The sequence below is a fragment of the Rhipicephalus sanguineus genome, chromosome 3, assembly GCF_013339695.2.
Source record: "Rhipicephalus sanguineus isolate Rsan-2018 chromosome 3, BIME_Rsan_1.4, whole genome shotgun sequence".
NCBI classification, from domain to species: domain Eukaryota; kingdom Metazoa; phylum Arthropoda; class Arachnida; order Ixodida; family Ixodidae; genus Rhipicephalus; species Rhipicephalus sanguineus.
The window spans coordinates 78904628-78931696 of record NC_051178.1 but is presented as its reverse complement, the minus strand read 5'-3'; the positions used below and the strand labels follow the sequence as shown (position 1 = coordinate 78931696).

At 46.6% G+C, this 27069-nt stretch overlaps 1 protein-coding gene across 1 annotated transcript; it reads right to left on the bottom strand.

The window, feature by feature from the left end:
* Nucleotides 1–12127: 12127 nt before the first annotated feature.
* LOC125757618 (uncharacterized) lies at nt 12128–15667 on the bottom strand. Its single transcript, XM_049413236.1, has 3 exons — nt 14227–15667; nt 13039–13127; nt 12128–12262 (listed from the first exon to the last, which is right to left on the bottom strand). Exons 1-2 carry the CDS (start codon nt 15565–15567, stop codon nt 13050–13052), a joined length of 1419 nt encoding a protein of 472 aa, XP_049269193.1. The 5' UTR covers nt 15568–15667; the 3' UTR covers nt 12128–12262; nt 13039–13049.
* Nucleotides 15668–27069: the final 11402 nt, after the last annotated feature.

The following is a 27069-nucleotide window of genomic DNA, read 5'->3' as shown; positions in this document are numbered from 1 at the left end:
TGGTATTTTTTTGCCAGATGAGTGAAACAATTACAAATGATGAGACAATGAATTTCTGGAATTCACTTCCATCGCGCAGCTCTTGACCTATAATTCATCCAGTCTTGTCAGTTCATCCACCCCTAACAGCTATTTGGAAAGGCTGTTTACAGTCTCTTGGGTTTTAATCAAAATTTTGCTACCATTTCTTTCGGGTGAAACAAGATATGTGATGCATCACTCAGCAGTGCTTGCGCTCCTCAGCTGCCGTTTTATGTGTGAAGTACAAGTGCCACCCACAACTGACAATCAAAAGACTATTCACAGGCTGACAACAAACATACTAAATTATTGCTTGGTGCTGCATGCAACCAGAATCACGTAAGCGGATAGTGCACATCGTCACTTGTTAGTCGCCGTTTGTGGTGTCTTGACTTACTCCCTGTGTCCTTGTTTGCACACCCTGTTTTTTAGAATGACAGAGCATACATCCAAGCTGTTGGGCATCAAAGAGGAATACATAGCATCTCAGAAACAATCAGCATCACATGAGCCAGCGCACACCGGGTTCACCAGAGTTCCTCTATACCACTCAATTCACTGTCACTACTGTAACTGGAGCTGCTGGAGTCAGATCACAGAGCTGTCGAGCGTGCTTTCGATTGCACCATCCTGCTCCCAGGCCTCCTCTTCAAGACGCACCACATGAGCGCAGTCGCGCGCCCAGTTTTCTGGAGTCACAAGAGCAATGGCTTCGTCCAGAAGTTCTTCGACTCCAGCAAGAGTGAACGACCTGTTGCTCGCTGAAATATACCCCCTTGACCTGGCTCCATACCATTTCAATAGGGTTGGCTTCACAATGGTAAGGAGGAAGCCGAACAATGTCATGACCAGCAACCTTGGACAGGGCATCAATCCGGTATCCAAAAAAACGGTGCTCGTTTTGGTTAACCAGCTGAATGAGCTCGGGCTTCAACTGGTCATTAGACCACGGGATGTTTTTTTGAGTCGACTAAGACTGAATCTCGGCCTTGCGCGACGACGTCGAGGGCAACTTTTCGAGCTGAACACTATGGTATGGAGCACTGTCCATGACAATTACGCTCCGTGGCTCAATGTTTGGTAAAAGTTGCTCTTTGAACCATCTCTCAAAGCGTGGGCCGTCCATTTCACTGTGGTAGTCACTGGTAACACCCTTTTTCGCCCGGAAAACGAGAGATGCCCCATCCACGAAGCCGTTTTCGCTTCAAGCATGGAGGACAATGAGCCGACCACCTTTGCCACTGGGTGCGCGAAGCCCAGTTGTGAGACCCTTGCGGAAGGCGTCCTCACGTGACGTCACAGTGGCGTCCTCCCACATCTTTTCTTTGGTGTGCCCAGCATTCATCCAAGTCTCGTCAAGGTAGTATATAGCCCTGCAAAAGCAGGGAAAAAATGTGCCAGGTTTTTGTTTTTAACGAGAGCGGTCAATTGAGACAGAGGAAATTTATGATGTGCATCTAATATCATTCTACCGGGAAGGCAGACATTTGCAGTTTTTGAGTGGCGCTGGAAAATACAAAAATAAATAAAATGTTCGCAGAAGGTACGTACTCACATGAATAACAAAATATCTTCATTCAGAGCAATCCATACTTCATTAGAACACGTCGATACGTACTTGTGCCTTCGCTTGCCTAACCAGAATAACAGGCAAAATACAAACAAGAGCCACAGATGCAGAAGCAAGCCATAAAAAAATACAAATCAAGAAGAACGGCAACACATATGAGGACGGGTGAATTAAAAATTAAATATTTATCGGTACAATAACCTTCCATCGTTATTTCCTCTTCCTACTCTTTCAACTCTGAATTTTTACATGCGGCGTTTGTGTTTTAATTGACATCGTTGACATTTATATCTCTGTCCAACAAATCGAAGCAGTAACTGTACGTACCGTTTTTGCTTTCGCATTTCTCGAATGGTCCGCAGATAATTCCGATGCCAAACGATGATGGCGTCCCTTTTGCAGCAGTGCACAGTTACGTTTTCGCTTCCGAAATTCAAATCCAATGTCATTCAGAAGCCTGCGTATTGTTCTGACACTCAGCTGCTTCGGTAGCCCCATGTCGGTGTCGCCGATTACCTCGCTGAGGATCTTTTCTGCCGTTGGCGCCTCGTTGCGAATGTAGTACTGGTGTACTTTCCGGCGAAGAGCAGACAGGGTAAAACTATCGTACCGCTGCACTCTTGCCTTTCCAGTAACTTTTGCTGGTGATTCAGCGGCGAAACGAAGCCATTTCCGCTTCGGGTACTTTAGGGTACCCTTTAAAACATCCTCCTTGAGCCGTTCGACAGTACGCTCGCTCACGCCGGTAAGCTGACTAACCGAACGAAACACGGAAGCGACGGAGAGTCCCGGTTGCGTCAGTCTCACTTGGGCGTACACGTTGCAGACCACTTGCTTGGTTTGTTTCGACAGCTTTTGGTACTCAAGCTCCTTGAATATCCTGTGCGGCGAGCCAATGGGCGAGCAAAAGGCACAGGCGACGCGGAGGCCATTTTTTTTCTGAAGGATGATGGTGAAGAAAGAGAGCCAATGCGACGCCAGTGGGAAACGCGACAACCAAAAAAACTCGAAAAATCTAAACTATTACGCTATTTCACATAATATCACTAATAATTTTCTGCAATTTTCAATTAGCAGTTCAAAATTATAACTGCACATTTTTAAATAATTAGGTTATGCACAAAAAATGCTTTTTTTGTGTGGAACTATTAGCAGCTGCCCAGCGACACTGAAGAAACGGCGTGGTTCGGCTCTGTAGCCTTGACTGCATCGCCACAGAAAGTTGTCCCCGAGTATAGCTCTGTTTTCGCTTCCGTTTTGATCGAAATGATTTACGATCTGGTTTACCTTGGCCTGATCAAATGTTCAATCAAGTCGTCTTTAGTAGAGCGGAATGACTAAATGCTTCTACCTGAGCGTGCCGTAAATAAAGACGTAATAATGTCGGGTATCGCAAACTTTTTACCGGAACAAGCACTAAGATTCTCGATGAACGAAAACGAGGTAGAACGACATCAGGTAGAATATAAAAAATGATTACTGTGATTGGAGCTGTTTCTATCGCAATATTTTCAGCCGTTATTGAGTCACGTTTGCACAGGTGCACATACTAAAAAGCAGCGATTTCACATAGCACTGTTCATTTTTTTTCTTGCGGGTATTCGAAATTACACGGAAAAAGATACTGTATTACACACTTCATAATATACATCTTATTACACGCAAGAAATTGCGGTAAAGCGAGTGACATCATCTCAAGCACAAACATAAAAAAGAAATGAGCATTCACGCTGCTTCTTTTCACTACAATACACCACCCAAGAGAGCGACAGCAAATAATTTATCCACTGTACACAAACAGAGCAGTGCTTCACACCAAAACAAGAATGCTTTTGCCGTGGTATGCCATGATTGCTTCAGCACGATTGTGAATAGAATAGTCGGCGCGGCCAGGAGTGGGCAAAGATATTTTTTTTCCGCGTTAGAAGTACGCCTTTAAATCTGCTATTCATTCTATGCAATTAGTATTCTTGCTTTCGTGTTGAGAAGAGTAAAGGTATGCGTGAAACTACAAGAGGTAGAAGTGCGACGTCGTCTCACCCATGCAGATGACGTCATGTTTTGACTATTAGACCATCGCACATGGCGTGGAAATGATTATACCGCATTGTTCTGCAACAGGAAGTGCGTTTAGGAACGTGCGTGAGGTTCTGGCAAGAAGACCGGTACGGGAACCATGGCACTTTCGCTTATATTCATTTTGTTTACACACCGGCGAAGTGTCTCGGAACGCCTGTGCAAAACTACAAAGAATTTGTGCTGCAGTTCTAACAAATACAATAGATGAAAAGGGTTATTATAATCCAGAGACATTGCTTAACTTGTTTTCTTCGATGCTAGTAAGGTTCGGTGTGTGCTACACGTTGTCATCTGTTCGAGAGTTAACATCCACAAATTTCACCGTGTCCTCGCAGTGTTCGTGCGAAGATCTGCGCAACCTATCCTCGCTCGTGTGAAGGGGTGGTTGGGAATGGACACGACTCTTCGTACGCCATCTTCTCAACAGTTTCTTGCTCTTAAGAGATGTCCTATCGTGAGCAGTGTGAGCGGGAACGCGCCAGCGTGTGGCAAACAGTCTCCAACAAACCCGGCGTTAGGCGGCGGCGGCTGACGTAAACAAAGTGGAAAGGGCGCCACAGGTCCACTAAACCTGGCGCTCCCGCTTTTTCCCGCCTCGCTGGTTCTCGCACAAAACGGCCGCTGATTGCTGGTCGCATGCAGCTCGCAATGATACTGCGGGAAAACGAAGCATGCTGCGGCCGTGTGTTTCCGTGCTGCCATGTAGGGCTGTTAACCATGCTGCTTTGTATCTTTAATAACAAATAAACGAAGAGTGCTACGGTAGACACATACACATAAAAACGGTTGGGCGGGTACATTCGACGTTTCATGATTATGTTATTTCACTTCGCGATATACAAAAAAGTCTATGTATTTGCACTCAACGTGAAAGCTGTAGAAAGTGCGGAGCAGTGATTGGCCTGTCCTTAAGCGACGCTCGCATTCACGGGCAAGCAAGCGCTGGCGTTCCAAACCTGCATCCTGCTTGGCGTCCATGATGGGAAAACAGACCTTCAGTTGTGATGGAGTGGTGCCTTCTACCCTCCTCCTTTCCGAATTTCTCACTCGCACTTTCCATATACACGGCTATGCTACGCTTTAATTTTCTTTTCCCAAATCACTATCTCTATTTGCATACTATTCCAACTCTCATACCTCCTCACCCTCACATTCTTCCTCCTCACCTTCACTATCCCTTTTCCACCGCCTTGCTCTATTGTACCACACCCTCCTATACAATACACGGCTATATAATGCTTTGCCCTCCATCTTTTCCTTTCATCTCTCCTCCTGACCATCACTTCCCTCTCACACCCCCTTGCTACACATAGCTATGCTATAGATTGCTGTGCTGTACATGGTTTTGTCTGCGTGACGCCATAAGTGACTATGCTATGCTTTACCGTCTCCTTCCTTCTTGCACTCAACCTCACTTTCACTTCCCTTTCAGACCCACTTACTATACGATGCCATACATGGCTATGCTATCCATGGTTTTGCCTGCGTGACGCCAAGCGGCGACATAAGGTGGCAGCATACGATGACAGCATACTTCCTTCCTCCTCTCCTTCCCTTCCTCCTTTCCATCTCATCATCCCAACATGGGTCCTCCTGAGCCTCACTTCTCTTTCCTAACCCCTTGCTACACGTGGCTATGTTACACATGATGCCCAGCGACAGGAGACGATGACGACAGCATACGAAAGCCCGGGTCCCTAAAGTGATCCGCACTTAAAATAAGAAAACATTAGTTCGACAGCCCAAGGTGGTGGTGCGCAGATGTATTAGCTTAAATGGTCTATAGCTCTGCGCAAAATATGCTGTTTATCTCTTCACTTGTTTGTTTCTTTGTGTGTGAGCGTGTGTGTGCGCGTGTCAAACACAACTTCAAGACGTAGCAAAATTGGAACAAAAAAATACGGGAGATCCCACGTACTGTGGGAATCGATGTAATACGAAGCAGCCGGTAAAGAGCTTCTACGTCGCCTTGTTTGTCTTTGAGGCTAGTGAAGTCATTCATGCCATGGCATCTAGTTCACCATATATCGCATGTTCGCCATGCATGCATGCATGTACAATGCGGTATATACCATGATAATGAAATGTATATGCTTGAAGCAATGGTGCTTAGCGCAAGGGTTTGCATGTTAAGCTTCGTGGCATGCACGCTAGGTTCGCTAGCCTGCTCCTCCAAGAAAATTTCTACTTATGTATATTTATTTCTTTATAGCTGTTCGTGTCGCGCGGTTGACGTACCCATAGTTTTCCCAGTTGAATCTGCATCGAAATGATTACCCAGTTCAAAATTAGGTATTAAACTGCCCTAACGAAACCTGTTCCGTGCAGTGCTGCCTTCCGAATTAACCCAGCGACTCCAGAGAATGTGCTCATGGTTCCTGTGCATCTGCATCATCTGCCTCGCTGCTGCGATAGTAACCGGCACTGTACTCCTCGCCTACTTCCTTAACACGCGACATGGCACAGGGCTGGCAAAACATGTAGAACCCAGCAGGAATGATTTGCTTCACATATGCGACAATGAAGCATGCCGATCAGCCGTAGATAGGCTTCTTCTGTCCATGGACACTCACGTCGACCCCTGCAATAATTTCTACCGGTACGTATGCGGCCATTGGAGAAAATCCAGGAGTGATCAAAACTATAGAATGAGCTACGAGAAAGAGAATCAGATCAACAACACGCTCATGTTTCACCGAGCACTCTCCAAGCTTACTGAGAGCCCGCCACTTCTTGACTACGGGGAGCGCGATATGGCGCTTTTTTATCGCAGTTGCTACAATTACTTCGCCGATCAAAGTGCTGGTAAAGCGAAAGATTCGAGCGTGAGAGCCATCTTGAAGGAACTAGGAATTGACGAGGCTTCGACGCGCGTGGCTACTTTTCAAGAACTATTCTCGCTAGCCCTTGCCGAAAGCATGACTACGGGCTTGGCGTCGCTAGTCAGTGCCGCTGAGGTGACGACGTACGCCGACGGCGAGGCGCGCCTGAGGATCGACGTTGGCGCCACCCTCGCATCGATACTTCCACCGGGCTACGTTGAAGGATTCCTCGACGATACCTTTTCGGAGTGGCACTCTGGAGACGAGAGCCGCGTTGTGCTGATGGGGCAAATTGACGAGAGCCTCGAGAAGTTGCGAACCCCGTGCCTCGCTTCCGAAAGCTCGCACGTGACGATCAGAGATTTGAAGGTTCCGTTTCCTGGAGGAGACTGGCTGAAGGCATTGATAAGCATCCAGGGCGAGAATGATAGTTCTGCTTACTCGCCCAATACCACTGTCAGCATTCGCGGAGAAACATGCATAGTCGCGATGCTCAGCCACTTGCAGCGTGTTAGCGTCGAGGAGGCCCGCATCTATTCTTTAGTCGTTATGTACGCACACATGAAGATCTATACCTATAAGGTGCGCCGCCGCCCGCACAGCATGGTGCAAATGGCGAGAAAGTGCTTTAAGGTCACCGCCCACATGTTCTCGAGGACGTTTGAAGCCTGGTTTAAGACGAAGATATTAGGCGAAGATAGCGTTCACGCTTTCGCCACCATGGTGGATCGTCTGAAGAAGTCTGCGGCCACATTGCCCAGCATGCCGGACCAGCTCAACGTTAGTGCGCAAGACTATATTCCTATTCAAATGGAAATATTCAGAAATGGTAAATATCACTTTTCCTTGCTCCGTATGCTTTCAAAGTATAAGTACAGCAATAGAGTTTGCTTGGTGAAGAACCAGTAAGTATAATTTTCTCCATATATTTTCAGATTACACATAGGGCAACACAGCTTGTTAAGTCAAGAACTAGTAGGTATTGAAGAATTGTTCATTGAGCAAGGATAATTTCATCGTTGATAACGTTATCGCTAATACTCAGTGAAACTCAGTCGCGTACCTAAGAAACACTTATTTAGAAGCACGACGTGTCCATTGCTGTCTGATACCAGAATTGAAGGTATTGATATAAAACTAATATGTGCGAAAGGTGGAAAGGATGTGCTAATATAGTTACGTAGAAGCGTGCTGGTTCTTGGAAGGCTCTGATTTACCTAGTGCGTTTCTTCCGCCACTGAAGTTGATAGTGCATTATGTGGCGTTTTTCCAAAGTCATTATTACATTCGCTTCAGTCAACAGTTTTTTTTTTCTTTTTTTGACGTATCCTAATTTTTTAACGTAATATTGAAGCCTGATTTTGAAAATAGCAGCCGTAAATGTAGAATAGTGCCGAACAAACGATTCGGTGTTTCGCTCAATATTTAGAGAATTTATCGTACACTTATTTGTCCTGTACGCAGAAAAGCACATTGGCACCTTACGCACTTCATGGGTAAAATTATCGTGCAGAAGCGATTTATCTTTTGATTCGACTAGATCTCCGACCGCGTCCGTCGTCATAAAAAATGAGGTATTAAACTGACAATGCCAGCGGCATTGTCAGTTTAATACCGCCATCATCGCTGTGAGAGGGAGGTGTGAGAGATATACGGTGCGCTTGCAAAGCCACGTGCATGTGCGTCGGTGGCGCAGTGGGTGTACCTCCGGACACCTGTCGTAGCAGACCGAGAGGTTGTGGGTTCGACTCTCAGGTCATCAAACTAGCGAAACTACTTTTGGGTTTGGCATCTGTTCGTGTGCATTTTAGCGACTCCCGTGACGGAAGTGATGTCAGTGAAGTCTTTGTGGACCACGGAATAAAACAGTTTAGTGTTAAAGTGCAAGGTCATTTTCCGACTTGCTTTTTTCTTTACTAGGTTGTATGGTAATAATGCGATGAGCGTTCATATTTCGTCAAGCCTTATGTCAATGGGCGTTTCGTCCTTGTGCAACAGAGCGGTCGCGTTTTCTGCGCTCACGGCATGCTCCGCTTTAACATCATGTTCTGCTGGTAGTATGTGCCGAAATTCCATGATCAATATCTAACGAAAGTCTGATTCTTTAAATTAAAAAAATGTCCTATCACATATTCTGACTGGCGACAACGTCACCACATAAAAAGCGCCCTTAATTAGTGATAAAAACGGAGAAACTTTGTTTTACTTCTGTTAGCTTAACTTAAGCATGTCGAAGCATTTCCATTTGCATCATTTTGGAAAGCGTCATGTACAGTGCTCGGCGATTGAAGCGAGACACTCGAACGCGTGGCTACTGGTGGTGAGGCTAACAGTGAGGGTGCGAGCGTTCCTTAAAGAAGGTGACTGCATCCGGTAAACAATCGTTCAGTCTGTGGCTTTCAGTGGCACCGCATGAGCGCTGCTATCCTTCGTAGCGCACGCCCACCAGTTCCAGTTGCTTTAAGTAAAGTGTGGGATTGGGCTAGTTGGTATTCCATTATTAAACTGCTCAGCGCAAAAATTTTACACGGTACACATACAAACGACGAGGACAAGCGCAGCTGCTTTGCGCGGTGCGACACGGGAACGCAGTGTTCTGAAGCCATGTCGAGCAACGCTCCGCCGGCGCCTCAGAGCGAAGGGCTGTCTACCGGATGCAGTCACCATATGCCACTAACGCTCTCGCCTTCATTGTCACATTCACCGTCAGCAGAGACACGCTCCGAGTATCATATTTAAATCGACAAGCACTGTACCTGGGAGTGAAATCCGTTTTTTAAGGCCTGGATTGTCTTTAAAACAGCCAGTATAAAAACATATCAGGGGTATTTCTTAAAAAGCCTTGGCGTTCACAGCCGACCTAATTTAGGAATTGAGTGCCAGTCAACATGCCTGTTGCTACAGCTAACCGCATCCCACCGCTCGGTTAATGGTTTTGTTCTAGGCTATTTATGGGCAGTTGATAATTGTGCTCCTCCTTTTCATAGGAGACAAGGACACCCGCAAGAGCAGCCACCAAGATAATAGCTCCGGTGGACAACGGTTTGATGAAGACTTCCTTGCCAACGTCGTCCGAGCACGAAAGCCAGATGTACAAGATAACAAAAGGGGAGTCGAACCAGGCGTTCTAAAGGAAGGAGGGCATGATCAAGTGCTGTTGACTGGTGCTGGCACAGGCCGGCCAGTGGCGGCAAAGCTACTTTTCATGACCCCAGACCTGTTTCTTCCTGAGGCTTCAGAGCCAGTGTACGTATATTCAGATGATACCCTTTACAACATACGCTTATTACCAGCGTCTCTTAGCAGAACACCTTTTCCTCCTTCCATTTCTCCCCAGCATCTGGTCACACCTCTCCCTTAGAGGTAGAAAACGCGCGTGCAGTCTATCGGAATGAAAATTAATGAAACCTTTAGTTCATCGAGGGAACGGCTATCGGCCGCAGTTGGGGATTAGGTGAGAAAAGGGTTGGCGACACGCTACTGTACGGCGAACAGTGTCTGTATTAAAGTTGTACTCATTAGGTTTGGTTATTCAATCATGTGCTGAGAATTGTCATCTTTTCCGGTAAATGTTCAACTCTGTCGCTCTCGCATGAGTTGGTTGGCACCGCCTACGCCACTCGGAACAGGCCACATCGACTTGCATATTCCGCCAGGGCTTTCAATGTTTCATGATTCCACTGTCTCACATTTCCTAAGATTCTCATGTCACGTATGTGCGTGTTGTAGGATATGTCTTGCGAGGAAGCTGAGCAACTCCAAATGAGGTGGCGTAAATCTAATGTGCATAATGCATTCTGCATAGGCACAACGAAAATCACTCTTAACGGGTGAGCCGATAGGCACAAAAAACAGAGGTCTTCCACAAATAGTTTTGTAAATTACGGGTACAAATTTTTGCTCATACAGGGAAGCCTTGCGGAGCGCTTAATTCTCGTCTTTTGCAATGATTACGGTATGGAACCTTAAAGAAGCCATTTTGAGCGAAATAGAATATACAGCAAGGTGATTCGAAAACTTCTCTGCAAACAATGCATTAGCATGCTCGCTGAAAACATCCGAGGCGTAGTTTTATATATTTTACCTCTTCAGCTACGTGCACATTTGCATATAGAATAAGCGTTTGGTTAATATACATACAGGCGCGCCTGTGCGTTTTTGTGCGTTTTGTGCATTTGAGTTCCTGTCCGGTTCGCGCTGTTTATACATACTGGTAGATTACCGACGTACCCATAGAGTCATGCTTGCCATTTTTCGACGTTACTCCAAAGCTGCCCTAGCATGCGCTTCTTTGTCGCGTGGCACGCAGGCTTTACTACGGCTCGTCTGGCGTCGCGCTGCTCCTGCAATGGGCCGCCGCTTTGACAAAGAAGAATGAAAATCTTCAAGAGGCCCTTGATCAGCAACAGCGGTGCCTACAAAAAGCAGCGTCATCTGCGCTTCGTCACAAGATCGGTGACAAGGAGGGGGAGCTTGTGCTTACGACAAGCTGGGCACTTAAAGTTGCTCACTCGGCTGCGGTCGCTCAGCCGTCGGCAACGTTGCCTGATGCCGGCCAACCCGCTTCCGCCGAGGATGACCAGAAAGACAAGCATCTGGCTCAGACTAGAAGCAGGCTCTTCTTCCTTAGGTTCTGCGCCACGACTTGCGGCAATACGCGAACTGCCCGATCGTGCAAAATTGGCGTCCACTTTTCCAAGGAATTCAGTGAGGCGTTTGGTTGCCGGGCACCCCCCGTTTACTTATGCTCAGCCGGCAATAACTGAAATATTTTGCATTTGCGATAGCAATTCGTGTACTATTTTCTTGGTTTTTGCGTAGTGTTCAACATTTTATGCAATGCGACTTAGGAACAATGTATGAACTTCAAATGCATTGAATACAGCGGAATTAGAATGAATTATATACTGAAGTCGCATATTGTGGTGTGAACTGAAATGACACATAATGGCAGTCAAACTCTACATCCATGAAACCAACCCTATGTTTAATGTCACGTCTGTATCGTTTGTTGTCGTCGGCGCATCTCGACAGTCCGAGCGTAACGGGAAGAATGATTATAAGTTTATTGCACCACGCCTTATATACATGCGCGGATCAGGAGAGCGAAACACAAAGATCACGTGACTGATCGACACGTGTAGCGATATCATCCGATACATCCTCTTTCGTTTGAGAAAACAAAAATAGAACAGTTAAGTTCTTAATAGAAGATTAGCAAATATGACAGTCCACTGTAGAGGCAATGTTCACTGCACGTCACCTAGAAGCTTATCACGACACCTGCACAAAGTTTCTGTCATAGGTCAACCATTGTGGTGACCGCCTTCGTCTTGTTGACCTTCTCAAAGTTGTGGTGGTGCTTGCAGCATTGGGTGCATGTAGGGAACCCGGTCCCCTTATGCCATCTGCAGCTTGTTCGCCGAAGTCCTCACCGTTGGTGGAACCCGTTCGCCTTCGGAAGCTTTCACCGGTCGGAAGTAGGTGTTGCCGGTTGCGGCGGAGCACTCTTCCTTCCTCTGTGACTACGTGGTACGACCTGGGAGTGTTGCAGGGCTCGAGAACTTGTGCTTTGTTAGCCCATGACCTTGTCTTAACTCGAACGGTGTCGCCTGTGTTCAGTGGCGCTAGTGTTCTCCTTGGGGCGTTGCTCTGGCGATGCTTTCGGACCATAAGTTCTGGAACGGCCCGGGCATCCGGCAGCGTCGTTCGCAGTCGTCTTCCTTGTAACACCTCGGCAGGTGACGGGGCGCCCTCCATTGGTGTCGTCCTGTAAGCGAGTAATCCGAGCCAAAAGTCTTGTTTCGAGTCCGTTGATTTTTTTAGAATCCTCTTAACAACCTGCACACCCTTTTCCGCGAGTCCATTTGACTGTGGGTATCTCGGGCTTGAAGTAACGTGTCTAAAATCATACCGCTGAGAGAACGCCGCGAAGTCATTACTTGTGAACTGGGGCCCATTATCGGTACAAAGTTCAACTGGTATGCCGTACCTGGCGAAGATTGCACTCGCTGCTTCTATGACGGTTCTCGAAGATGTGTCTTTAAGCAACTCCACCTCGGGAAAGTTTGAGAGCGCGTCATAAAAGCACAAGTATGCCCTACCACCATATTCGAAAAGGTCAGCCCCTACTCGGTACCAAGGCTGGGGTGGCGCTGGGCGCATCTTCAGGGGCTCTGTCGGCTGTTTATATGCGTATTTCCTGCATGATGCGCATTTATGGCACAACGCTTCGATATCTTGGTTCAATCCAGGCCAAAAAACAAGCTCTCTTGCCCTCGCTTTGCATTTGTTCACGCCTAAGTGGCCTTGGTGAATGCGATCTAGCATTTCCCGCCTCATGGTAGCGGGTATTGCCACCTTACAGCCTTTCAAAAGTACGCCTTTAACTTGAGATAGTTCTGCTTGAAATGGCTTCCATTGGCCTTTGATATGCTCCCCGGACTCTAGGCTCTTCAGAACATCCTTAAGCTGTTCGTCCCTCTCTGTTTCTGCTGCCAACCGCTTCCATGTTCGGTCGCTCACTAAAGAAGACACCACACTCACCGCGTGGACTTCTACGTCATCGCTTTCGGTTCCGTCCGCTTGTCTGCTTGTGGCTCTCGAGAGCATGTCGGCAAGGACAAGCTGCTTCCCTGGAATGAATTGCAAGTCAAGGTCATAACGAAGCAGACGCAGGAAAAAACGCTGAAGTCTTGGCGGCATATCGCCTATTGGTTTTCGAGCAATAGTGATCAAGGGCCGATGATCGGTCTCTGCTATGACTTGGCGGCCGTAAATGAAGTGATGAAATCTTTCGCAGCCGTACAGCAGAGCTAACGTTTCTTTTTCAATTTGTGAATAACGTTGCTCTGTTTCGCTGAGCGCTCGTGACGCGTACGCGACCGGCCTCCACGTATCATTGTGGTATTGCAACAAGGCTGATCCAACCCCATTTCGCGACGCGTCGCACGACACTTTAGTTCTTAGCTGAGGATCAAAGATAGATAGCAAAGGTTCTTTGCTCAAACTGTCGCATAACTGCTTCCATTCTTGATCGTGGTTACTTGTCCATTCGAAAATGCGGTTCTTTTTGATCAGGCCCCTCAGTAGCGTTGTTCTTTCAGCGAGTGACGCCAAGAACTTGCCAAAGTAGTTGGCGACGCCAAGCATTCTTTGCACCGCAAGCCTGTCCACCGGCGTTGGCATCTGTAGCATGCAATTGATCAAGGATGGGCTTGGTCTGATGCCGTTTTTGTCAATCACGTCCCCGAGAATTTCTATCTTTTCGACCGCTATTGTGCACTTTTCTGGGTTGAATGTTAGACCGGCACGTTCGGCTGCTCGTAGCGCCGACCTAAGGCGCTCATTATGTTCTTCTATAGACGCACCCCAGATAAGGACGTCGTCCACGTACACTCTTACTCCCGGAAGCCCTTCAAAAATTTCATTCAAGGTCCTCTGGAAGACCTCTGACGCAGATGCTATACCAAAGGGCAAACGCATAAACCGGTAGCGGCCGAATGGTGTTGTGAAGGTACAAATTCGGGAGGTTTCGTCATCTAGAGGGATCTGGTGAAATCCCGAGTTTGCATCCAGCCGCGAGAAAACTGTCGCCCCGGCGAGATCTGCTTCAATGTCTTCCCTGCGAGGCATTATGTAATGTTCTCGTTTTATGCACTCATTTATGTTTCGTGGATCAATGCACACTCGGATTTTTCCGTCCTTCTTTCGAACAATAACGATAGGACTCACCCAGTCTGTTGGCTCGGTCACTTTCGTGATAATTCCTGCCCGCTGCATGCGGTCCAATTCCATCTTGAGGGGTTCTTGTAAGGCCACTGGAACACGCCGTGCGGCCTGGACAACGGGTACGGCGCCGTCACGTAACACCATCTTGTATACTCGTTGCACGCACCCGGTTCCGGTGAACAAGTGGCGAAATTCGTCCACGATGCCTTCTTGGCTGCTCTTGGATACGCTGTAAACACGCGGCACGAGTCCCATGAGTTGGCATGCTTGAAGTCCGAGGATCGCTTGGCGCCCCTTCTGGACGACGAAAAAATCTAGCACTGAGGTTGTGTCATTGAGCGTCACCTCGGTACGTATGACGCCGACGTGCTGAATTGCACTTCCTCCGTATGAGCGTAACACGGCGCTACTTGGCTTCAGCGGTGGTTTAGGGCGCATCTTGAGGTAGCACCCCCAAGGCAGCAGATTTGCTTGTGCTCCCGTGTCGACTTTTAGGTCCACTGGCACGTTCTCAACTTGAGCTTCCACCGTCCAGTCGCGCTGACTTTTGCCTCGATTTGAAACGTCCAAAATGTCAAAGTTGTCTTCGGAGTCTAGGAGCTCGTGAACTTCCGTGGATGCCTTGCAGCATATGGCGAAATGGTTGCGCCTGTGGCACTTCCTGCACTTCATGCCGAAGGCTGGACATCTTCGTGGTGCATGCTCGCGCCCACATCTCAGACACTTCGAAAAGGCGTGTTCTCGTGGGAAACTTTTGCTATTAGGAGCCACGCCCACCGGATCTACTTGCTTCTGTTCGCGCGCCCAGATTTCTTCGTGCGCTGCTGCTGCTTCCGCAGCTTTACATGCCAGCTCTGCCTTTTGCAGAGTCAAATTATTATCTCTTAACAGCTTTTCTCGAAGGTTGCTGTCTGTGGTGCCGTATACGATTTGGTCTCTGATCATCGACTCCTTAAGGCTGCCGAAGTTACACGCCGCTGCCTGAGTCTTCAAGTCCCTTACAAAATGCTCGAAGGGTTCTCCCGGCGTCTGGATCCTTGAGCGAAATACATAACGTTCGTGCACTTCGTTAGTCTGTCCGGCAAAATATGCATCGAACTTCTTCACGACGGTTTTGTAGTCTTTGCTGTCCTCGTCTTGCTGGTATTCGAACGTGTTAAAGATCTCAATGGCTTCCTCACCTGCGATACTTAAAAGGAGTGCAGTCTTTGTCGCTTCCGTTCGAGGCTTGCCACTGGTCTCCGACGCTGTCAAGAAGAACTCGAAGCGCTGCTTGAAGCCCTGCCAGTTCTTGCTGATATCCCCATTAGTACGTAGCGGGGGCGGTGGCTTCACAAAATCCATGTTGTACGTGTTTAGGCCCTTGCTTCACTTCTGACACCATGTATCGTTTGTTGTCGTCGGCGCATCTCGACAGTCCGAGCGTAACGGGAAGAATGATTATAAGTTTATTGCACCACGCCTTATATACATGCGCGGATCAGGAGAGCGAAACACAAAGATCACGTGACTGATCGACACGTGTAGCGATATCATCCGATACAACGTCGGTGCAGAGTGATATTTGGCGTTCTACCATTTTACACCTTGTTCGTCCGAGGATATATTTGTACTTGATGTCCGGATGTAACTATAGCTACGTAGAGCTTGTACTTTACGACCAACTTTTTGTATCCTTCTGTCCTTCTTAATATGTGGACAGATTCGTTTATTTTCAAACGATGAATGTGCTTCTAGTGTGTGTTCCGGATTTTTGCAAGCCGCGTTTATGATAACGGGCGGCTCTACTAGAGTTTCAGTGTTCACTAGAGAGAAACGCAAAAAGTAGAGCTGCGTGGCTGATCCGTATACAGTCGAACTCTCATATATCGAACTCTCAAAAAAATAAAAAAAGGAAAACGGCAATTAGTTCAATATAACGGGCAGTTCGATGTACAGCTTCGAAATAAATTATTGTATTTGCCATGCGAATTTCGGTGCGCAAGTTCGCCTCACCGCACTGTACCGAGATAATGTAAACAAGAGGCCTTCACGGCAATACACGGTTATTACTTTTTTATTTTGTATTTTTCCGTGATTTGTAGTTGAGGTTGCGGGCTTATATGCAGGAGCGGGTTATACGCGACGAAATACTGTGTCGATGTAAATACTGCCTCAAAACCTTCATAGGCAACTGTGCCTACTCGTAGGGCGCCTAATGTCGGCTTTGTTTTTCAATACCACACTTAGCACGTTTCTTGGGATACCGTACGTCAAGCGACGTCAAGCTTGTTTTTCCCAACTTCGACTGTCATGATTATCGCCAGCTTTAGGAGAAACAACAGCTTCTCCTGTTTTACGGCATCCATCGCGCTGACAAAAGGAGCGGAGAATCAAACGGCGAACTACAGGTCGGCGACGCAGTGACGAGGAATCGTCGGGGAAAGTACGTGATGACCATACGGTAGTTGCCACTTGCTCCGCACGCCATCTCCCTAATCACACCACTCGTACTCCCAAGTGCACGCGGGAAACTCCCCTTCCGTGACAAAAAGCCATGATTTGTGAGCGAAAGCCAACTACTTGGGGCGACTCCCGCTGCCCGGTGTTCATATATCAAGTGCACCGGGTATTTTCCTTTTGATGTAGCCGTAGATTTTCCTATGCATTGCCGTGTTCGAAAATATCTTGATGTACAAGATAATTCAATTTACCCGAGTTCGGTATAGTTGGGTTCGACTGTACATTCACAAAGGTGTTGTTCTAAGCCGAAAAGACAAGAGACAGTTATCCCGCGCCTTCGAATCTGTAAGTGGTGCGTCTTTTTACATAAGTCGTTGAATGTTTATTAGACGTCAATGTATGACAGCTTGCACGAATTATATTGGCACTAGGCAGGTGTAGCTCCGCTTGACGTGGATGCACCACTGATCTCCACTAGGAGGAGCTGGATGGCGCATCGAGCACGCGCGCGTGAAGCCACCGGAAGCCGCCGTTTTTGTCCCGTAAGAAAGCTTTTCTCTTCTTTTTTAAAGAAATACCTGCCTGTAGCGCAGTAAACTGTACGAATCGACCGGAAAAGTCGTCAGGGAAGACCTTTCACGCGCAAGTACCTCAAAGTTTCATTACTTTTTACGCATTTTATACGTTGCAGCACCCCGCCATATTCGGACGGTGTCGGCACGGCGTCTGTCATCTTTCGTGTAGCGTTCGTCGGCATCTAAAGTGAGGTATAATCGCAGAGTTTGAAAAAAAAATAATAAAAACGATCATAACAACAGCTGCCACCCGAGAATATTTGAATTGCGCGACTGAGACGGACAGAAGACGCCAGCTTCCGGGACAAACAGGAGACCCTCCGGTGGCTTCACAAGCGCCCGCCTCGCAGAGCGGGGATGCGCCGTCCAGACTTTTTAATGGAGGTTAGTGGGATGCACTCACGCTGACGCCTAGTGGCACATCTCAATCTCGACGACAAACGTCTACGGCCATGGCTGAAGCCGCGTGGTAGCTGCAGTGGTAGGCATATAGCATTTGTACACATCACATAGGCAATTCAGCTCAACCATGATATCAAGCCATGTTTTTGAACGCGCCTGTAGACCTTTTGCTTAGTTTCAAGTTGCAGGTTCAGTATATTGCCCATGTAGTCGATGGGCCAATGGTCACATGGCTTTCATATGTCGACATTGAAGTAGCCTGCCAGTCTCATTGGAACAACAGGATAGTGACCTATAAAATTTTGGTAGATGCGCAACAGAATGCCGAAGCTTCCCAGTGGCGCGTGTCTATACTCAGCTTCATACATCAGGTGCGACACTATGGAAGTAGCGAGAATTTTCGCAGTAGATGCGTTCGAACCAAGAAAAATTTCAATAATTTTACCACCCGTAATGTGATTCTTTTTTTCCTTTTAAAGTGACTAGTCAACAAAAATTACTTTTGCCTTATACCCTTGTCACACGGGTAGTCTAACCACAGTTTAGTACGACGGCCGTTAAGTCTAACGGCTGTTGTACCTTGTCACCCGACAACCCTAACGGCAATTAATCTGCTAACAACCATTTTCGTAAACGGAGGTAGGCAACCCCTGTTAGCGCCGTAAACAGACAACAGAGCGGCCCCCATGTTGGACGCGAGCAGCTCGGCTCCTAGCAAAATATCGAGCCAAAAGCGTGTCAACTGGACCGTTGCGACGACGGAGGCGTTGGTACGCATTTGGGAAGATAAATTACCAGCTTTGATGTACAAGTTTGTCCGTGCTGCAAAAATATTGTGTGCATTTCACGAGATTGATACATGACTGCGTTCGTTCATTGAACAAGGGCTTCATGCTACTTGATAGACGCGCATGAAAACACGCTGCTGGCGCGTCTATACTCGAGCGTGAAGCCATGTATAAGGCGGTGTTATGGCGGTGTTGCACGAACGCAGCCATGTATCAACTAAATAACGCTTGGAAGCGCTGGAAACGTGTGACAGCGCCTCTCTCTGGTTTACGGTAACTCTGGCTACGTCCGCTAACTGCAGTTGGGTATAACAGCGGTTAAGCTTACCCGTGTGACGAGGGTATTAGAATAAACAAACCCCGCTATGTATACGGTTGGCAATATATTGATTGTTCTTCATCCATTAGCGTACCTTTCTACCGTATCAAAGCGTCCGCGATTAGTTCCGGTAGCGCACAGCCGGATCCACTCACGGATGACACGTTGATAACGGAAGTCCAAGCACAAGACGCGCGGACTCGCACTGTTTGCTGACCCTACCTCTTGCATAGCTTCCACATTTGCACCTGATGTATGAAACGAAGTATAGCTGCACATAAATCCCTTGCGCGACATTTACCCGTCGATCTAGTTGACTTTCCGCTACACTTAGCCCAGGGGCGCTATGCAGGATGACCCGAGCTTCTCGGGAACACGAGTTTGCTCTGAGTACGCACTACGGTGGTCATGACAGAAAGTCAGTGCGCAGCGTGCGAAAGCAGCGTTGAGGAAAACGGCTACAAAAACGCGAATGTCGTCACAAACGTATGTGCGACGTTTCCGGCGGTTTTCACTGGAACAGCGTGTGCGAGCAGTCACTGCCGCCACTCAGGCAACATTTCAACAGTGCAGTAGCGCCAGTGTGATTGTCGCACTACCTCTTCGCCAACTGAATATAGCGCCTCCCACAGGCATGATCGTGGGCGGTTATCCTTTTTCGTGCAAGTTCTTTCGTTCCACCTGGAGCATGGAAATTTCCACTCTCGAAAGCCAACAAGGGCGCACACGCAGCATTCTCGTACAGTTTGTTTCACTTCAATTGAATATTCCGTCGATTATTATGTTACGTCAAATGTTATGAAGTTACGTCGCAGCTCCTAGCTGAATCGTGCCGCTCGCTGGCGTTGCGGCGTGAGTACTGCGTCTCGGCAAGAGCAAACGCGGTGCGCGGCCCCGAACCATGCCTTGGGCGCCTGCCAGTCAAAGTACTTGACACGCGAGCTCGGCTTCAAACTTGTTTTTTTTTTCCTTTTTGATGCCAGTAGCCCCGCTGATTAATCAATCCTCGTGACGTGACCGCTGTAAATCGGCAAAGCTGGGTTCATTTTTGAGAGGATTTATGGTAATTAGAGCGAGGAAAATCTCTCGTGAAACTAATTTATTCTTGTCTGCCTCACAATTATGGACCAGAACGACGTCTTCGTTGCCGTTCACGCGCCGCCGTTCACGCGCCAATTCCAGTTTACTCTCCAGACGGCGATTACTAAAGTCGTGCGCTCTCTGTCGGCTAGCCATCGCCGGACATTCCAAATATAGACAGATTCTTCATTTTTAGTGGACTGTAAGTGAGTATTGTGGCATGTCAACTTTCTGTGGCACATTCCCGCTAGGCCATTTATAGGCTAGTTATAGTTTTAGGCTAAAACAGGATAATATAGGCCCATACCCGCTTGCCTATTTATGCACAGCTTTTCATTTTTAGTGCAGCGGCGGGGAGTAGTATATATATATATATATATATATATATATATATATATATATATATATATATATATATATATATATATATATATATATATATATATATATAGCAAAGTTCTGCATCAATTAGGCTCACTGATTCCATGCTTACACACGCGGCACTATATCTAAGTCAGTGACGTTTTCTCTGGTTACCGTGTCGCCTGAGAATTCGGCATTGCTCAGATGCCGGTGTGCAACCGCGCGACGCGACATGGATTGCAAGGTTGCTGCCTGTTCCAGTGTCTGGAGATATCGCATGTACTTTACCTCTTTCAATCCGTGCCCCTCTCTCCCTGCACGTATTACTCCTATTTGCCATGCATGGGAGTGCGTCATTTTTGCCCAACTTCAGTTACATAACCACAAGGTCTGCGAAGCGAAGGTCCAAGTAAAGCAATGCGCAGCGGTCAGTTCGTGGTAAAGTTTCGCGGTAAAGTTCGTGGTAAAGTTCGTGGTAAAGTGTTTGTTATCAGTGTGTACAATATGAAATAAACAGTATCTATCTATCTATCTATCTATCTATCTATCTATCTATCTATCTATCTATCTATCTATCTATCTATCTATCTATCTGTCTATCTATCTATCTATCTATCTATCTATCTATCTATCTATCTATCTATCTATCTATCTATCTATCTATCTAAATAACTGGTACACTCGACTACTGTAGATGGCACAGTGCATCGCGGTAGTTTAGAGTGCCTTGATGTCCTCCTCGCCCACCGAGGAGGACATTGAGGCACTCTACGGCTGTGGCGTGCTGCGCTTAAAATGACTAATGGGGCGTTAGCATTGGCAAAGATGACAACCGCACCTTTTTCGCTCCTGGCTGGAGAAATGAAGGAAAGGGAATCATTGCGCGCCGCATAAAATAGCAGCTTTGCACGGATCCTCACTCCCTTGCATGCGAATCACGTGAACGCCAATTGAAATTTGCAGCCGCATATCTCGCAGCAAGAATATGCTAGAAAAATGCTGCCATGTGAAACAGTGTAGAAGCACAAGTGCCTCTAACATTTCAATAAAATCATGCCGGCTTAGTTAAGTCACTCTAAATGTTGTTATTCATGTTTAGTTAATGAGGTGGCTGATAGCGATAAATATCGTTACGCTTTTTGTCCCGCTGACCGCGTGCCTTATTTGAAAAGGTGGTCTTCCACGCTCATAACTTTAAGAAAACCGCCAAACTCAAGACAGATAGATAAACCACCCGCAATAACCTATGTTGTTAAAGCAACGACCGAATACTTTATTTGCTAGTATTTTTGGCACACTGATGCCCTGGCTTGAATGTATTAGAAATGTGATTTCCATCTTTGCATTCACCTTCTTTGAAACAAGCGCTGTTAGCTTGATTCGGAAAAGCTAGTCCCATTATAGGAATCGAGCATTTCCTACTTGTTCTGCCTTGAGGCAATGGCCAGCTTCCTCTGTGGTGGTCAAAAGCAACCTTTACTTTCTTGTAATTAGCAGGCACGCACACAGGTGTACACGACGCCTTTCTCATCGGGGTAAGCTGTAGGGGGCAATGATGTAATGTCATTTCATGAAAGTGTGCAAGAGAGTGGCACATGTAGCCCAAAATTATGCGGTAGGCCTGTCGCTATTTCGGTGTCATTCACTGCTTTCTAGGATGTGACTGTAATTAGGATGAATCACCTTAGTATTCCACTTTGCGGCACGGCGTCTACGTGAAGTACTTCGGAAAGCGTCAAGAATAGTGGCACACGCTACTTACGAAAGAGAAAAGCAGAAGAGAGGTCGATGGTATGCAGCGACATCCCCGTTCACGGTTTACGCGTCGAGGTGTATAATACGGCGGATCTAGCACGAACGAAACTGACGAAGAAAGCGCCATCGCTTTATCCGATACTTCTCTTGCAGCAGCGTTGCTTCGCTATATTGTATTGACGGAGCATCTCTGGTAGGCAGTCTCCACCATATGCACGTGACAACCGCGCCAGCTTTCAGACGCAAATTGAGGACGGAAAGAATTGGAACAGGCTCCGAATTGCATACGGATGGCTCTCCTTAAGTATCTATGGTGCTCAGGAGAGCCTCTCTCTCTCTCTCAAATGTGGCGCAATACCTCACAAAAGACCTACGGAATGAGTAGTTGACAGAGATGAGAAGCGGGCATCGGTGCGTGCGGTCTGGCGTCCCACATAGCCCCGTGTTTGCATGGCGAGGTCCGGATCTTGGCTGCGTGTGAGTGTCTATCGCCCGCCGCCGCGCTCCATGCCATTGACGTTGCCTTGCCGAGATGCGCTGGCGTTCCTCGCTCCGCTGGACCATTCCAAGCCAGCAGTACACGCGTCAGCGGTAGTCGCGTTGCCGTGTATGTATCGACGCGGCAGGCATGGCAGCCATTCATATGCGACGCGCACAAACAAGCGCCATCTTCCCTGGCGAAGAAGGGCCCGCCCACTTCCCTTTCCCTTGGAGGTATAAGAGCTATGGGATGCCGGTAGATCATCGATGATGGAACGTGTATGAAGATCTTCGGTCAGACGGGCGTTCAGAGCGAAGCAAGAAGGACTACGTGGTGCCTGGACTATAAGCGTTCTCACCTTCCAGTCTTCTCGCACACGGTCCTTGGAGGAAGACGTCCTTCAGGTAATAATATGAGTGCTCGATACTTAAAAGACTAGCGCATCAAAGCTTTGAGGCTGCGTTCCTTATGAGAGAGGGAAATAGTCAAACGGACGGAAATCGCTATCGCGGCCTATTGTCGGCTTTGTGGGGCTGTGACTAATCAACAATTCAGCATTTTATCGTAAGAAATGTAATCTATCTTACGGGAATGCTCACTTTATGGGAACGGGGACGGAACTCATATGAAGTGCACCTAGGTCTTAGGATTTGTCGAAATACCTCTGATGTAGATGAAACATTTCTTCCCGTAGGACCAGAGAATATTTATAAATCAACGTTGACGTTATAAAAAGGCGAGACCTGCACAAGCGGTAACTTCTTATTTAAGTTTATTAAAATAGGTGTTATTTTAAGCGCAGATGAAATGCTATTGTGCAGGTATAGAGAAATTACAAAAAAAACAATAGGGAGTTTGTGGCGTGCGTAGAAAAATCAGTATATGTAATCCCTTTAAAGTGTCGGAAGAGGTGTGTAGGGCAAACCGGTCGTTCTTTGAATAGCTGGCTTCGTGAACACGACTACGATGTGTATAAGATTGTGCAAGGTCATTTACATGTTCATAGCAGTGCCTGTGGTTGCCGGCCCCCCTTCGAATGTTGTACTCTAATCGCTCAACATGTCAATCAGAATCACGTCTGTGGAACAGATGTGTGTGCACGTAATCGATAGTACTACCGGGATTAAAAAAATTAACTATCTGGCGGGCGTGGCTTCCACAATAGTAAATGCATTGTCTGCCTTGTCTGGACCGTCAATCATGCAGGTTTAGTAGTGTTTGTTTTCTGTTTCTTGTTTAATTTCTTTACGATGCAGTCCTTCTGCAACTAAAATCACGTCTGTTCCGATAAATCTCAGCTAGAAGTTGGCGTTTGTGTAGGTATTGTCTCTCGTAGCTCTCTCTACTTTTCTTTGGCAGAAAACGAAGCAGTGGATCACTGACATCTCTAACAATGTCATCAAAATCAATTGCCTTAAAAACGCTCCTTACGCTAGTGCCTCCACAGTTGAAAATTTTGAAATTATTATGGGTACCTGGCCATTGTGGATTAGAAATAAATGAAATGGCCGACACACTAGCGAGAGCGGCATTGAACGGTCCAATAATTTCGGTCCTCCCTGTAGTAGCCAGCATAACTGCGATTAGGTATAGGAAATTTTCCCTTCGAGCAGACGCCATAGAATCAATAACTTCATGGACAGAATTTGGACATCTAAAATTTCCATGGAAAATTCAGTGGTGTCAAACTAGACAATTAGAAGTATTATTAACTAGATTACGATGCCGAGTGCCCCCGTTGAATCTATATGCACACAGGGCTGGTCTGGTGATATCTCCCCTCTGTCACTTTTGTTCAGAAATCGAATCGATAGAGCATTACTTTTTATCGTGTCGCCGCTATATATTACAAAGAAAAAGGCTTCTTGAAACTCATTGTGCTAAGCTGGGGATAATTTTAACAATAGACGCTATTCTCACCTTCGGTGCTTCAGATTTGGGCGTCAGCCACAGGAATGTTTTTGATGCCGTAATTGCTTTCCTTCAGGAAACAAAACGAATGTGTTTTCAAGTTCTTAAATGCAAACCTGTTCCGATAATAGCAATGAATCAATAAGAAAAAAAAATCAATAAAAAAGAAAACGTTCGGTACCACAGTAATTTCATTATTCTAATTTCTAGTTAGGATGAGAAGTCTGGGCTGAATGTAGAAATAATTATTGCACTAGTTCTTTTTAGGCGTGCCTGTCTTTTGTGTTAACTTAGTAGTTTTAAATCTTCATATCTACAATTCTTGGCCAATCCCCCAGAGTGGGTATGAGCCATGTGAAGAGGAACATCATCATCATCATCTGACCCCAACCAGCTCAATCCCAGAACGTGCCGAGTTCAGGATATGCTGTCGCACCTTGAAAGACCGCAGTTAACCTGAAGCGAAAGTAACGCGCACACTCCGTATAGTGCAACACGAATATATAGACCCGCGCAGTTCATAAATCTACTTTGTCTGGCGCACTACGAGCAGGCAACATTTTTTACTAAAGACAGTCAACCTTACATTCGCCCATAGCCTGCTTAAAATGCTTGAAAATTAGCAAATTATATGCTGCTGCTATCGCCACGGGTCGTTAAATAAGCATATTATTGCAGAAATTTGCGCAGGAAGCATGTAACTTAAGCGTTTCAATTACATTTCAGTTGTTTGTAGTCGCAAAAGACCAGAGAAAAACTGTATTGTTGGTACAGATAAAACCATGAGGGGAAACAACTTCCTTGGCTGCGCAAATAATCGCTTTGCATTTAAATTAAAGTTGAAATTTACTGTCATGGTGTAAATGTGAGCGTTGGTCGCAATACAAGAAGAAATCCCGTTAATTTTGCTCTTTTGCCAAGCAAAAAACAGCGTTTTCAAATACTCTCTTTGTCCTTGCTTGGAAGTCCAGTGGAGCGACCTTGATAGTGCACCGGCTGTTGTGCACAACGTGCATAAAATTAAGGCGTTCATTGAGGAAAACATCCGCAGAATTTTTTCTTGCTATTTCTTTGATTTTATTATTGTTTACTTCGTGCTTCATTTTTATTCCTTTGCACGCTTTGTACTTGCATTCTTGTATTACTATTCATGTATCGTCTTCAGGCTTCGTTTTTTTACATTTTTATTTTGGCATGTATTGTTGGCAATCCCACCCTACTACGGCACCTATCTTGTCCCTAGCAGAACAGTAAATAAGTGAAAACAATAGAGAAGATCGCGCTAAATATCTTATTTTCTTCAAAAATGAGCAAATAATAACATCTGGGGTTTTACGTGCCGAAACGCCGATATGATTATGAGGCACTCCGTAGTGGAGGGTTCCGGAAATTTCGACCATCTGGTGTTTGTGACGTGCACTGGCATCGCACAGTACACGAACCTCTAGCATTTCGCCCTCATTGAAATGAAACAGCCGCGGCCGGGACCGAACCCGCGACTTTCGGGTCAGCAGCCGAGCTCCGTAAAAACTGTTCTAGTGAGGCGCCCCAATAATCTCCAAGCACAGCGCATAAACATAACCGCCAACGTATACTGTCCTGTAATGACTTAGAAGCGGAGAGAGGTTTATTTTTTAGCCTATTGTCACACAGCCTGACCGTGACGGAGGGGCGAATTTGTGCACTCTTTAATGGGGCGAACTTGTGCCCGGTAAATGAAAATTCAAAGTAGAAGCAATTCAGACAGCACACTGACAGCGGCGAGAACAGTCGTTGGCAGTCGTGTAATGTGGTCAGTAGTAAGCCGTGTTGGCATTTTATACCTGTAGCATCAAAGGTTCCACCATTACTATTCCTGACCGGGTTAGTTCCAGAATAAACTCGACTGTTCGCGTTGCGCGCTCAAGCTTATCGGAAGATTCTAAATTAACATGGAAGGTTCGCAGACTACGAAGCACTGCGCGAAAAACTTGGACAAGTAAGACACACGCTCAACAGCAGACTAGGCAACTGGTACATATCTTAATGCAAAAAGGTGCATTGCGGTAACAAGGACATAAGAAGGGAGGAAGCGACGACACAAAGCGCAGTCTTTGTTCCCGCAGTGCGCCTTTGTGCTTTAAGATATGAACCGCTACCTACTAGCCCAAATGGCTGTTTTTCCATAGCAACGGGTAGTTTATTGAATGTACAGAAATATAAGGAGCGGATACGAAAACCACATGAACGATTAGAGGTAGGCAGTTAGATAATCCATCTCTAGTTTGCGCAGCGCAACCCATGGCCTGGCAATGAACATATTGTTATACTTGTGAATAAAACAAAAACGCCTGAACTACTTCTCGCGCTGTCCTACATTTATGCCGGGACAGCACTTTTGTTGACGCAGCAACTGGTAACATTTGCAAGCTGTAAATGCAAACACAAATTCGACGAAGGCTGAGCCTTCAGAGATGCCCTGTGATCAATTAAACGGCTATTGAAACACCTCCCGGTTTGGCCAAAATAGCACGTTCCGCAAGACAAGGTTATAAGATACACAGCACCCTTTCCCCATTCAACTAACCACTCCACGTGGTTGACTTCAAATTCACGCCACTTTTTGTCTTTACCTTGAGGTGTTCTTTCGTATAGGATACAATGCTCAATTCGCAAATAAGGAAAGTGATTTTCCGCGAAAGGACATCAAGTGATGTATATGTACTTCGTGACATATAATGTTGCTGCTAT

Bases quoted from the DNA above. Each gene is read 5' to 3' on its own strand.
- LOC125757618 (XM_049413236.1), bottom strand. From the start codon at position 15,567: ATGGATTTTGTGAAGCCACCGCCCCCGCTACGTACTAATGGGGATATC. The intron at 13,128-14,226 runs GTGAGTCCTATC...AATTCATTCCAG, and splicing joins TGACCGAGCCAACAGACTGG to GGAAGCAGCTTGTCCTTGCC.